This window comes from Panthera uncia, chromosome F2 (genome assembly GCF_023721935.1).
Source record: "Panthera uncia isolate 11264 chromosome F2, Puncia_PCG_1.0, whole genome shotgun sequence".
Classification (NCBI taxonomy): Eukaryota; Metazoa; Chordata; class Mammalia; order Carnivora; family Felidae; genus Panthera; species Panthera uncia.
Window position 1 is genome coordinate 44,402,743 of NC_064812.1, and position 14,318 is coordinate 44,417,060.

The 14,318-nt window shown below is 38.0% G+C and overlaps 1 protein-coding gene across 1 annotated transcript in view; it reads right to left on the reverse strand.

Annotated features, from left to right (window-relative positions):
- Positions 1 to 5,990: 5,990 nt before the first annotated feature.
- The window catches only part of SLC26A7 (solute carrier family 26 member 7), a 117,556-nt gene continuing 109,228 nt past the window's right edge, over positions 5,991 to 14,318 (reverse strand). The window contains exons 17-19 of the mRNA XM_049633589.1: positions 10,461 to 10,515; positions 10,279 to 10,382; positions 5,991 to 9,035 (exon numbers count right to left, since the gene is read on the reverse strand). Coding sequence (XP_049489546.1) covers positions 9,000 to 9,035; positions 10,279 to 10,382; positions 10,461 to 10,515 — 195 coding nt within the window. The 3' untranslated portion in view covers positions 5,991 to 8,999. The remainder of the gene's footprint in view (positions 9,036 to 10,278; positions 10,383 to 10,460; positions 10,516 to 14,318) is intronic.

A 14,318-nucleotide genomic window follows, 5' to 3' on the forward strand; every position in this document is an offset into this window, starting at 1 on the left:
TAGGATTTTAAGAAGGACACAGTGGTTGAGTATGAAAAGCAAAGAAAATCAGTAAGAGGAGGATTGAAAAGCAGCCACTAAGTTTGGGAATTTGGAAGTGAATGAGGATTTTTTTTTCCAGAATCCTCTAAAAGTGTGATGGGGAAAACAAGTCAGATTGCAGACGCAAGAGATGAACAAGTCGAGGCAGCAAATGTTGACTACCGTTTCAACAAATTGGAGTGGAGATTATTCAGGGATGCAGAAGCTGAGCAGTAAGAAAAGGCAGAAAAGGAAGCCTGGCCAAGTGAGGACTGTTTTTTGGTTTTTGGTTTTTGTTTGTTTTTTTTTTTTTTGTTTGTTTGTTTTTTTTTTGAGGGAAGGAAATAAGACAACAAGGATTTCTTTATAGACTAGGGTTACATGTAATCAAATAAAAGAGGTTGAAGACACTGGAAAGAGGGATTAATCAATAGAACAAGGTGGAAAAGCAAAGTGAAAGTTGTGATTAAAAAAAAAGATAAGAAATGAACAAAGCAAGGTGGGGAGGAGAAAAACTCCATATGACAGATTTAATATTGACTAAAAGAAAATCCATCCGGTGATGTTCAAACAATACAAGTATGTAAGTGTTTGATGTATGTATCTTTAGGTGGCCAGGCTCAGTAGGAAATTGATAGAGAAAATGCATAATGGTTGCTAAAGGTGGAGGCATGGTTACCTCTGGAAGATCCATAGGAATGGGATTTAGAAGGGAGATTAAGGTTGTAGTGAGAGTTGAAAATGCTGGAAAACAGGGATGGCAGAATCCCTGAGCACAGAGAAGTGAAAGCATTGACAGGGAGCTCTAAGCCCCACCTCGGGCTAGAGACTGGAAATTATCAGAGACACCAATCTGCAGAAATGTGATCACCTTTCAGCTACCTTCTTTGGATTACCCAACAATCTGGTGGTCTGTGTATACTGCAAGGGTTGGGGTCCAGGATGTCAAGACCACACACATTAGATACCCCTTCGGTTTGACCCAGACTGCAAGCACTTTTTCTAACAATTATTACTTCCTGTTTCATTTCACCTTCTCTTTCCCTCACACTGGCATCAACTTGGACGGTTGGCCCTGGGCAAGTGAGACATCGTGCAGTGGGACCCCCTCCTCACAGATCCAACGGGACCTGGGTTACAGAACCTTGTTACATAACATTTACTTTAGCACAATTTCTGATTTCCTTTTTTTTTTTTTATTGTGAGATGGAGTCCAAATACATAGCTTATTAATTTTCGATCTTCCGAATATGTAGGGCAATTAAATCTATTGCCCATAGAAAGAATATGACTTCAAAAGTAGATGAGGAATGTACTACAGTTAAGCACCTTGCAGAAAAATGAAACCCGAAGACATATATTCACCCATCTGGCAGTGATTCATAATTGAATATTATTTTCTCTCTAGTTATGATGGTTTACATCAGCCTCAATCCCTGAACTGAAAGTAGCTGAGTAATATTGCTGGCACCGTCTTTTTATCCCAGTTCCGTACGTGCAGAATAAAAGGTTTAACTATAATTCACTCTGGTAGCATTACACAGGGAATTTCAATGAAGGTGTTGAAAGAAAATAATTACCCATGGAGCCTGAGGCTAGAAGGGAAATCTCTCTCTCTCTCTCTCCCTCTTTTACAATATGTTTCTAATGGCTATGCGTGAGGAGCAACCTGGAGGATGGGGCCATTTTCTCACATGACTGCATCAGAATCTGTCAAATACGGTATAAATTTGTGAAACGGGAAGGAGACTAACATTTTTCTTGATGAAGGATATTAAATACAAACTTCCGGTCTTAGGAAATTCACCCAGGAATATATGAATAGGGATCGCACGTTTCAGATACTTTCTGACTCTGACAAACTCATATTGATCAAAAGCTGTGGTGACTTTGACATGGTCCTCTGCCACGTGACCTAACTATACGCCCAGTCCCGGTTGCTTAGGAACAGCAACATAGATCCACTGGGTATACATACCGACCAATGCACAAGCCCAAACAGAGCAAGTGATGAACATGTACGTGCCTAACGGAGCACAGGGTGTCTTTCAACTACCAGACTCAGGATAGCCTTTGTGACTGTAATTCCAAACTGTAGGTTGCAAAACTAAAGCAGATGATTGTTAAAAATCCTTACTTCCAAGCCCACCTCAAAGAAACTCTGACCCCCTAGGTCTTGAATAAATGTGCTTGAATCTGCATATTTAGCCAATACTCATGGCGATTCTGGATCACATTTCAACTAAGGTTTAAGAGAAAGCTGGAACCATCATCTGATTGGTTTTAATTGATTAAAACTCTACCCTGTGGAGCGAGACCCTTACTACTTCAGTATTTTCATTGGCAGTATGGAGAGAGGCAACTGAAGAAAAGAAAAGGTTTACACAAGACAGGAATTGTATGTCAATCCTGTTTTTGGCAGTCGTGCTGCTATTCTCAAATTTTAATTCCAGAGCCAAAGCAAAAGGCATAGGTCCAAGCCCCAGGAAAATCTGCTATGTGGAAAGAATTGTTTGGCTTCATGAACCCCACTTCCACTGTGTGTGTGTCTTCGGGGTGAGGGACAAGGAGGTCCCTGGTCATCCAAGAATGCTGGGGGCATATCGCTTAGCCCCCAACATCACTGTTTGGTCCCCCTTACCACACCAGCCTGCATCCTAACACCACACCCCCACTCCCAACCTTGCCCTCAGCGGCACCCTGAGCTCCAAATAATTTCTAACCAGCCTTCCTCATCAAAATTATGACTTAAGCCTTATAAGCTGATTAGATGAACTGGTCCTTCCTAAGGCTAGCACAACGCATGGCAATGGCTTACATGTATCTTTCCTTTCTTATCACTATAATGGATGACTCATGATAAGAACTTCAGACCCCGTGAAAGATAGGTGAAGCAAATAACTGGATTCAGTAGACATCAAGATACTCCTGAAATCATACCCACCATAGGGTTAATCATGTCAGCCAACCTCTTCCTTGTATACGCACTACCTGTGCAAACCTGCCCTCACCCTCCGTTTTTCTTTCTCCTCCAAACCTATCTACTGCCTGGGCATTATTTTCCCTGCCCTCCCTTCCCTGCACTCTCTCAGGCTTTGTTAGCCTAAGTAAAGGCACCTTTATTTAAACAATAAGTCGCGGGGCGCCTGGGTGGCTCGGTCGGTTAAGTGTCCGACTTCAGCTCAGGTCACGATCTCGCCGTCCGTGAGTTCGAGCCCCGCGTCGGGCTCTGTGCCGACCGCTCAGAGCCTGGAGCCTGTTTCAGATTCTGTGTCTCCCTCTCTCTCTGCCCCTCCCCCGTTCATGCTCTGTCTCTCTCTGTCTCAAAAATAAATAAAAACGTTAAAAAATAAAATGCATTTAAACAATAAGTCGCTTACTACAAATTTAAGAAATTAGGGAAGCTTGGGAACCCTGTAGGATATAAATCAAAGAGTAACGAAGTGTAGACACAGGGGTCTTAAATATGGAAGTTGATCTGGAAAACACATTATAGTCTCAAAGAGGCTCTCTCTTTCCTTACTTTTCTATCCTCACAAAGGCAGAAATTACTTCAAAACCAAGAAGGAAAAAAAAAAGCTAGAAGCAAAGGAAATCATGATAGAACTCTAGTTTTATTTTTATTTCTTTTTTATTGAAGCATCTTTTTTTTTACTGTATCAATTAGTAGGTATATATTCTTACTGGAATTATTAATTAGCCAGTTTATAAATGTGGCCATAAGAACCAGAGGCTCCAAATAGGAAAAATACTACTACCAAGCTTCCTATACTTAATAGAGAGAGTGATCTTTTATAATTTAGAACCACACGGAGACACATTTGAACAAAATGACCTTCCTGTTGCTAAATCAATACAAAGTAAGGATTTGTATATAAGGACTTCTCTGATGGAGATCATTTCAGAGCACTTAGCTAGTTTGTAGTAACCTAGCATCCTTTCCTTCTTAAAAAAAAAAAAAAAATCAACAACAACAACAAAAACCAAAACAAACAAACAAAAAAAAAACCCCAAAATGGAGCCCTCTCACTGAAGTTAGCATCTGAACTGCTCTGTGCCAGTCTCTGTGACAACTGGTAGAATCATGCATGTCTCTGAATTTTCTTTAAAGCAATATGATAGCTAAAGGAAAATTAAGTAATTCAATTCTGTCTTCTGTAACTAGATGGCTAGTCATTAGGATCCATCATCAAAATATACGGCTCAACTTCTGAACAGCCACTGGTACATTGCAAACCCATTTCTGACCACTTCACTCAGAACCTTATCTAAGTGGCCAAATATTGTTAGTAATGTCTATGCTGACCTACTGTCTCTAGTACTGGAATTCTTTGTTCATGATTATCATGTTTTTGATGCAAAAACATTACATTATATTAAACACAAAATTCTACTAAGCCTGTTTCTCAGACATAAAAAAGGAAAATTTTAAATGTACAAGAAATATGTAACTTCCTGCTATGGTATGAATTGTGTCCCCTCCCCAAACTTCGTATGTTAAAGCCCTAGCCCCCAATGTGAGATATGGTATTTGGAGATAGGGACTATAAGGAGGAAATAACAGTTAAATGAGGTCATAAAGCATAAAGGTGAGGTCCTAAGCTTATAGGATTACTGTCCTTATAAAAAAAAGATACCAGAGAGCATGCTCTCTCTCCACGTTGTGAGCAAGAAAGTGGCCATTTGCAAGCCAATAAAAGAGCTCTCAAAAAGAAACTGGCACCTTGATCCTTATCTTCTCAGCCTACAGAAATTTAAGAGATAAACGCCTGTATGTTAAGCCCGGCAGGACTAAGACACTCCCATTAGTCACTGTTCCTGCCACCCTAAGGACACAGCACCCACTTTCTGCTATACTTCCTATCCTCTTTCCTTGCTGCATTCTAATTATTAGCACATATTATCATCAAACTTACGATAAGTGTATTTTAAGTTTATCCATTTACTTCCTGTTTTCCCTTGTTAGAATGTAAGTTCCGTGAGGACAGGGATTTCTTTGTTGTTTTATTCCCTGCTGTGTCTTTTTTTTTTTTTTTTAATTTTTTTTTTCAACGTTTTTTATTTATTTTTGGGAGAGAGAGAGACAGAGCATGAATCGGGGAGGGGCAGAGAGAGAGGGAAACACAGAATCGGAAACAGGCTCCAGGCTCCGAGCCATCAGCCCAGAGCCTGATGCGGGGCTCGAACTCACGGACCGCGAGATCGTGACCTGGCTGAAGTCGACGCTTAACCGACTGCGCCACCCAGGCGCCCCCCTGCTGTGTCTTCAATACCTAGAAGCATGCCTTCTCTTCTTGTCTTTGGAGCAGTAACCTTTAAAATACTAAGGAATACTAGGAGCACTAGAATGGCTCAGTTGGTTAAAGCTTCTGACTCCTGATTTTGGCTCCGGTCATCGTCCCTCAGTTCGTGGGTTCAAGCCCCATATTGGACTCTGCACGGACCCTGTGAAGCCTGCTTAGGATTCTCTGTCTCTCTCCCTCTCTCTCTGCCCCTCCTGTTCTCGCTCTCTCTCTCAAAATAAATAAATAAACTTGAAAAAAGATAAAAAAAATAAAATAAAATGCTAAGGAATACTGAACTTGGAGTGCTGGAATACTAGAAATAGTATAAAACACCAGAAACTCAGGAAAGACAAACAACAGCATATAAAGGAAGAACCCAAACAAATAAAAAAATTAACATATACATATACACATTAAAATTAGAACATAAAAGATGTAAACCTGGTCAAAGAGGATCGTGCAAATGTTGTCTTGCAGCAAAAAGTACCCTTATTAGCAGTCCATAAATTAAAGCATAATATCTTACAATCCTATGTTGATATTTTATAAGAACAAATTACCAAGAACAATAGATACTTCCAGGAATTTTCAACACATGGTGGTCAGTCTAAGAAAGCAATATGTATTATTTGCTTTGCAGGAGAGTAAATACTTGGAAATAATGGACACAGATCCAGTCAAGCATAATAGTTATCATATTTCAATTTATTTCCATGTAAATTGGTTGTTACATGCTGAGTTAGTACAAAGAATTATAAAAGAGATGATTAAATGCATTGAAAAATATAGAAAAATAAGTGCAGCATATTAGACTACATGATTTTTAACTAAAAATCTTTGGATTATGAAGGCACCACTGAACTCACTTGAAATCTGGCAACAAACTCCCACAGAATACAGAACGTGCATTTCTAAGGCATATGTATGTTCAACAACATACTAATATATTTTGGTAACCACTAAATGTCAAACATTATCCATACAGGGTATTAACACATTAATGTTTTCATTAAAAAAGAAAGATCTCTTTCTTCATTACATTACGCATTTATAGAATAGAGAGCTGTCAAATAAATTATTGCAAAGTAGTTCAAGCTAGACCTTATAACACTTGAATCATATAATCGGGGGCAAATAACCTTTAAAATGAAAGATAAATGGTAAAATTTAAGGGCATTTAATTTGCATAAATGTAATGTTAACGGTCTTTTCCTGGTTTCATATTTTATGCTTAATTTATATATGTCACTCTATTGGGTCCTTAACACTCTTATAGGTCAGTTTTAATTTTTTCGAATTTTATTTTACCAGAATAAGTAATATGGAAGTAGTTTATCATATATAAAAAATAAGGTGATCTCATAAAAATAATTTAGCACAACTAGAAACATTCTAGCATCAAGATAATTTTATAGTTCCTTTGTTAACGCTTGCTTTGAAATAAATATGTATATTTTAGAATCTTGTGTGTATAAAACCAGAAGTCAACTTTGGGCTGTCAGAACTCAATTGCAAGGAATTCTTCCATGTTAACGGTCATTGCGACCTTGGTATGCAGAAGAAGACTTGGAACAAAGAGCTTTACAGGGTGTATGGTTTCATCTTCCTTTACTTTAAAAATAATATTAGCATTTGACACTCAAGTTATTGGCTTTAAAGTTTTATCTATTAAACTTCTAGTATAAACATAGAAATGCATTCAAATACACCTGCCCAGACAGTATTGCATCAGCTTTAACAATAAAATAGAACAATCCACCCACTGATTAACCATAATGATTTGAAGGGCATCCATGGTCCATAATCTCTAACAAATTATAAAATTCCTGCAGTGCATGAATTTAATTATAGGCCAAAGCTACAGAGCAAAATATTGATTCAGACACAGCAAAAATATTTTTTCTTTTCTTAACTTTCCTTGACTTATGTTTACACGCCAACACCAATGGATTTCGGATGGTAAAAGCTGCCACCATCCACCATTGGAATAATTTAAATGGACAAAACAGAGTGAAATTCCTTTCTCTAAGGACATTTTCCTTCTAATTCTTACCCCCTCTTTTTCTTGGAACCATATTTGATGAGAATGAAGGTTGGCCTCACTCATTTTGATCCAAATTAGTGATGAAAAGATTGAGGCTTCCTTTGGGACAAAGACTTTTCTTTTTAGTTCATGTCAACCAAAAAAACTGAAATTGAAATGGTAGGGTAAGTTATGAGATTCACAACATTTATTATTCCCTTTCATTTTAACGCATTGTGCTACCTATGATTTAATGTGAAAATTAAGGGCCATGTGAACGTTTACCACACATTTGTTAGGGACCATTACATCACTTGGCAGGGAGTCGAAGTTTCATACAGATGCCCACAAAAATACCCAAATGGCCAGTCTTTAAATTTTGTTTTCACCCTACTTTTCGAATGCACTTTAAAGTGCCTGCCTCTTTGTTACACTGGCAATTTCAAGAACAGTTACCACACTTTCAAATGTAGGCATAATTATATACCTAGACCTATCTTTGAAAATGAGTTTCTTCATAAGTGTATCAAATCACCTGATAAAAATATGAACCTCTGTAATTGTATGTGATTGCAGATATATATACAAGCATGAAAATGATAATTCATTCAGGTCACCCTGGCCTGTGGTGTTTGTCAATTACCCTGCTGATTTGGTAGATTTACAGATAATCACATATCCAAGTCCTACTCTAACAAAAGAAAAACATCCTATAGAGACCTCTCTATCTATCTATCTATCTATCTATCTATCTATCTGGAGAGAAGGAGATAAATGTATTATATTGATTGTATCTCTGAAACAGGAAAGTCCCAAATTACTACAGTTAATTGTATTAGAATAGGACAAAGCTATTCTACTGGTGGTATTTATTTTCTCATCTAAAAATCATATTTGTGAAAAAGTATAAAATATGCAACTTCCATATGCTTGGCTCCAACAAAACCTAAGGTAAAACAGAGACTTTCTGGGGTTGGAATGCAGAAATTTGGGCTAAGCATTTCCAATATTCGTAGTAAAACGGACTAATGTCGAGAACTTGGTCATTGGGATACCAGTTATCTTGAAAATAATGCTGAAGACCTCCTTTCATGGAAAGATATGGAGAACAATGGATTCTAGTTTGTCATTTGTTTTTGTTTGACTTCATCTCTGTGAATTTCATATCATATTGTATAAAGAAACATTTAATCTTATTGATGTTTAATGGCCTTTTTATGTTTTTGGAGGGGAAAATGACACATTAGCTAAGTTGTTTTATGTATTAGTTACAGATGATACTGCGTTTTTACAAATGGCTTGCAAATGCTCTAAATCTCTTATGACAAAGTATTTCTCAGTTTTACAAGTTAACTTACAACAAAACAGACATAAAACAACACAAAATACCGTGGCAAAGGAAATAAATTCGTATTTGCCTCTCAGTACAGAAAAAACTAAATGCATACCAATTTTTACAAAATAACTATACGATAACCTACTTACTAACAAAGATTAAGGAAATTTCCTGGTGAATCTTGACCAGTGGCTACGCAGTTATTAAGTCACATGGTACTTATAGTAGAGGTCATCTGTAGGATCTCAGCAACAAAAAAGGGTGTGCAAAATGTCAGAGTATGGCCTCTTCAGGGCAGTTGCTAAGACAAGAGCTGTACTGTAGCAACAGGGTCTCAGACTTCACTGTGATCGCTGAGTTTGCTCAAATTCTAAAATAGGAGAGGAAGAAAAAAGGACATGTTCGACTCCTAAATTGCTACCACAATCAAAGAATAGTAGCAACTCATGCAAGCTGCCCAGCCAAGTTAAGCAGATAGACATTCTACCACACATCAGAGTACAGCGGTTTAAAGCTCCAAGTCCAAGGTCAGACTGCTGACGTCAAAACCAGCTCTCCCACTTACAAGTGGTATCACTTCCAGCTAGGCCTAAGTTTGCTCATTTCTAAAAACAGGTTAAATAATAGTATCTACAGGACGCCTGGGTGGCTCAGTCAGTTGGGCGTCCAACTTCAGCTCAGGTCATGATCTCACAGTTTGTGAGTTCGAGCCCCATGTCAGGCTCAGTGCTGACAGCTCAGAGCCTGGAGCTTGCCTTAGATTCTCTGTCTCCCTCTCTCTCTTCCCCTCCCCTGCTCAAGCTCTGTCTCTGTCTCAAAAATAAATAAAAACATTAAAAAAAAATAATAGTATCTACGTTCCAGATCTAATGAATTAATACAGGTAAAGCTCTTAGGATATTTCTGGAATATAATGAATATTCAATAAATGTTAGGTGTATAATAATAGTAATAATAATAATTGTGTTATTATTATTATTTTACAAATACGTACTGTTCTGACTGAATATAATAGGGATGACTCTGGGAAGCACCAAATGCTGTTCTAGGGATGACGGAAAGCAAAATGATTCAAAGCTAATGAAAAATTGCAGGATGTCAAAGCTTTGGGAACAGTTCTAAAACTAACCATAAAGGCCAGTATTTGGAAGATAATTTTGACACTTCATATCATGGGAGCGCTGGACTCTGCAAATAATATTTCCAAAGATGGCAATATGAACTGAGAGGCAAGGGTATCGGAGCAGAAAAAAAGCCATAAGGCTAAGTCCAAAGTATTAGCATTCAACAGAGGTGGATTCAAATTCCCAGGATCATGGATCCTGGAAGAAGCATTTATTTTATAAGCAAGTAGAATGCACTTCATAGGTGATTCCCAAATCCTCTAAACAGTGATATTGTTAGAAGACCCAAATTATTAAACAATGTTCATGACTGATCCAAGTAAGGAATGGAAACATCCCTTTGCTGTAGCAGAGGACTCTGAGAGGGAGAAAATTATAATATATTTTCTATACCACTGGGGTAATAGGTTAATATAAAAAAATGCAAAGCCCTTGATTCTACATTCTGATTTTTCTTATAACTCCTGAATGCCAACTTGCGTGGCTCACCTTATTTGAACAGATGTTACTTAAAGCGGCAGATACTGATTCAAAAGAAACTGGATTCTCTGAGTCTGGGTTTCCACAGTACTTCATTGCTTTTATCAAGGAAGCTACAAGAAAACACAAGTAATGTAAAGATAGAGTAGCAGAAGAATCATGTTCAATGCCAGCCAAGAATCCTCCCTTACCTGTGCAATGGGCTAATGATATTTCCACACTCCTGTTCTTACAGTCCATGTAAACCTGGAAGAATTAAAATAGTATACCCACAATTAGTTCATCATAGCAGGCAGGAAAGAAAAAGGCGGACTTAAGACAAAAGAGGATCTAGTTTAAAAGAAAAAAAAAAAAAAGCCAATATTTATGATGTCAGACCACCAGAGGGAGGCATTGTTACACAGTCAGGCATCCCCTGACAAACTTGTAAAAGAGACTGCCTTAGCCAACTAAGATTAATGCACTAGGGTATTTAACCTTTACTGCAACTAAGCTTGGCTACTTATATTTTCATTTAATAAATGAAACATCATTTAATAAAAATTAAAAGACCACATTTGATTCCCTTTAAGAATGATATAAAATTGTTCTCAACCTTCTCTTATCGGAAGGACCCATTTACAAAAGGGATGAACACTGCTGACCCACTGCTTAGTTTAATATTTTACAACAATTTGTGCATATTCATGTACTCTCAGATCCCATGTATGGATGGAGAACTGAGAACCAAAATAATCGAAGGCCAATTTGATTGCCCAACTTCCATTTTTAAAAGTCCATCAAGTTGAGAGATCCTAACTAATTTGGTTGGTGTACTTTAGAGTCTTGCCTCATTCAGGTCCTAGGAAATATCAGGTAGGAACACCTTACTGAAGGCTCTCATTTTAAATTCACCCAGACCAAAGTCAGCCCATGAAACTCAGTGACAATAAATTGAGAAGTTTTAGCAACTCTAGGATGGATTTGGTTATGTAATAGAGATATATCTTACATATAAAATATAGAAAGTTGCATTTACAACACATAAGAATATGCATGATATATCCAAAAATATTCCCTTATATGATTCCAGAAGTAAGCAGTTATATTTTAGAACAACTGTAGAATAATGGCGGATGTGTCACTCTGAGCATGAAAAAACAAGCAAACAAACAAACTATATGTGGATTGAGACTTTGCCATTGAGTAAATGGCTCCTGTTTTTGTAAGTGAAAAGGATTAATTCAAGGTGACTGGTAAGTGTTTGACTTTTTCTGGAGCGCAGGAGGCACACACACATTGCTGCAGGTGGTTTGTTGATGTTGATAAACATAATCACTGACCTTCCCCGTGTCCTAAGCAGAAGAATAAATAGAACTTGCTCCATTTCCTTCAACCTGTATAACTCCTAGGGGAATGTTCCTACCACTGCAGTGACTAAGGAAATAATCCAGGAATGGTAGGAAGTGGGAAGACACGCAGGCATGGCTCAAGAGACTCTGCGGCTCTTTACTCTGGACCCTCTTTCAGTGGCTGGAACTATGAAATGATATTAGGCACAAGGATATTATTTGCATTTTAAGAAATGACTTTTCAAAATGAGAACAAATTATAACAGCTAGAATTACTGAGTACTTATTAATTTCTAGAAACTTGGCTGTGTGCTTTCTTTGCAATACATCATTGCTAAGCTTTGCAACTTCATGAAGTGGGTATTTCTACTTCCAGTTCACAGAAAAGCAAATGCTTAGGCCCAGATCGTGCAACTAGCTATATGGCTAATATTTGGATAGGACTTATCTATCTTTAAAGCTAATGTTCTTAACATACATCATAATGTATCTATCTTTAAAGCTAATGTTCTTTTTATTTTTTAACATTTATTTTTTGAGAGACAAAGAAAGAGCAGGGGCAGGAGAGGGGCAGAGAGAGAGGGAGACACAGAATCCGAAACAGGCTCCAGGCTCTGAGCCATCAGCACAGAGCCCAATGTGGGGCTTGAACTCACGAACCATGAAATCATGACCTGAGCCAAAGTCGGAGGCTTAACCGACTGAGCCACCCAGGTGCCCCCTAAAGCTAACGTTCTTAACATACATCACAATTTACTGTAACCATGATGAAGTAAACTTAAGTAGTAATAAGGAAATTAAAAAGGGCAAATGGACACAAAATTGATGATGTTGTTATACACAGATGGAAGAAACCAGGCCAAGGGCAAATGGTATTTTCTGCTAATTTAAAAATAAAACGCATTGGTTGATTTGCCCCATAATTCCATTATGTAGTATTTTAAGACCATGAAGATGAATGTAAAAACAAACAAACAAACAAACAAACAAACAAAAAAAACACCTTTCTTAATATGTCCTGTACCAAATTTTATTAGGATTCCTCTGAATTCCCACTCTGTGGGAATAGGTAATCATTTCCTCCTCTTGACAAACTGTAATCCTGATGTGCAATGTCTAGAGAGAGCAGCTAATGAACATTTGAGCATATTCAAAATAAATTTAAAATACTAGTAAACAAAAACTGCACATACTGGTCTTTCCCAGTAAATGGACAATCAATCCTAATCTAGTGTTTCCCAAAATATGATCTTGGGCCACTTGCCTCAGAATCACCTGTGGTTGTTTAAATAAAGATTCCTGGACCAAAACTAGGACCCAGAAGACTGCATTGTAGATGAGCACCCCCAGTGAGTCTAGTCTTCTGCACACACATTTAAGAGCACGCTTCCAGACCCTGGCGACACAGAAGAAACAGAAATGCCGGACACAAGGAGCCCCTACCCACCCCCTACCCACCTCCTCGCCCCAGTGAAGAAATATCTGTCTACAGTCCAGATTTAGATGCAGGAAAACATGACATATTCAGGTTGAACTCTATGCCAAACTGTGCAAAGATTTTATAGTCAACAACGAGAAAATAAAAGCATATTAATTAGGCAAAAGGGTGACATACCAAAAGTTGCCACTAGATTTAAGGCCTAGGATATTTAAAATGCAATTGTTTTTGCACAATTTGTTCTCTAAATATCTGCTCAAACTGAATGAAACAAAATCATCCCATCATTTTCACAAGATGAATACACAGTGATCCAGGAGGTAACCCTGGATAACACCTTGTAGCCAGTGTGACAGTACTGGGACTACACTCTCTGACAGTCACACACTAAGCATCTTCCCCTCCCCATAGTCCCAGCCTTATCTCCATAGGAAAGCAATACTAAAGGTGATCTTTGCACTATGTTTTCGGGTTTGGTTTTTTTTTTTGTTTTTTTTTTTTGTTTTTTTTTTTTTTGCACTATCTTGAATTTGGAAGGTTGGACCCTGCAAATTTATGTTTATAAATGAATAGAGGTACAATTACGCAACACCACGGAAAACAACCAACACCCATAATGTAAAACTGGAAACTACTGATCTTAACTCTTTAAAAGTCCATTTTTGATTTCTACGTCTTTCCCTGATAAGTAACTAATATAAGACTTATCTTATATTAAGGAGATAAGGATCATTATCTCCTTTCCCTGATAAGTAACTAATATAAGACTTATCTTATCCTCCATAAATAAGTAGACGACCGACCAAAAATATACAAACAACTGTTTTCAGATGGTGAGAACAAGGAGCACAGGACTGAGTTCCCTGAAACAAAGAAACATATGAAGCAAGTTCTCCAGTATCTCAGCTTTCTGCACAAAGCAGCTTCTGGGCCAGAGCATGATGGAGGCCTTAGTAAAATGCAAGAGCTTCCCTGAGCTACACAGTCAGAACTGGAGTTCAGGAAGGGCTAGGTGGGTGAAATCTGTGGGGAAGAGTCGAGGAAATGAGGGAGATGAGCAGAGAAAGAGCTCCCGAAATTTCCACAGGATTTTGATTAAGTTTCTGGCAGAATACAAAGCTACCCATGGGGGAGACTAGTAGGTGAGGGTAGGGAATCTCTGGGGAGCAGACACCCAGAGACAGGTAAGCTGAGCTCCAGGCCGCAGAAGCTGGGAGAAGGCTGAGGCTTGTTGAAGAACAGATGTTTTTCTATCCTCAAGAGCCTCCCCCAACAAATTT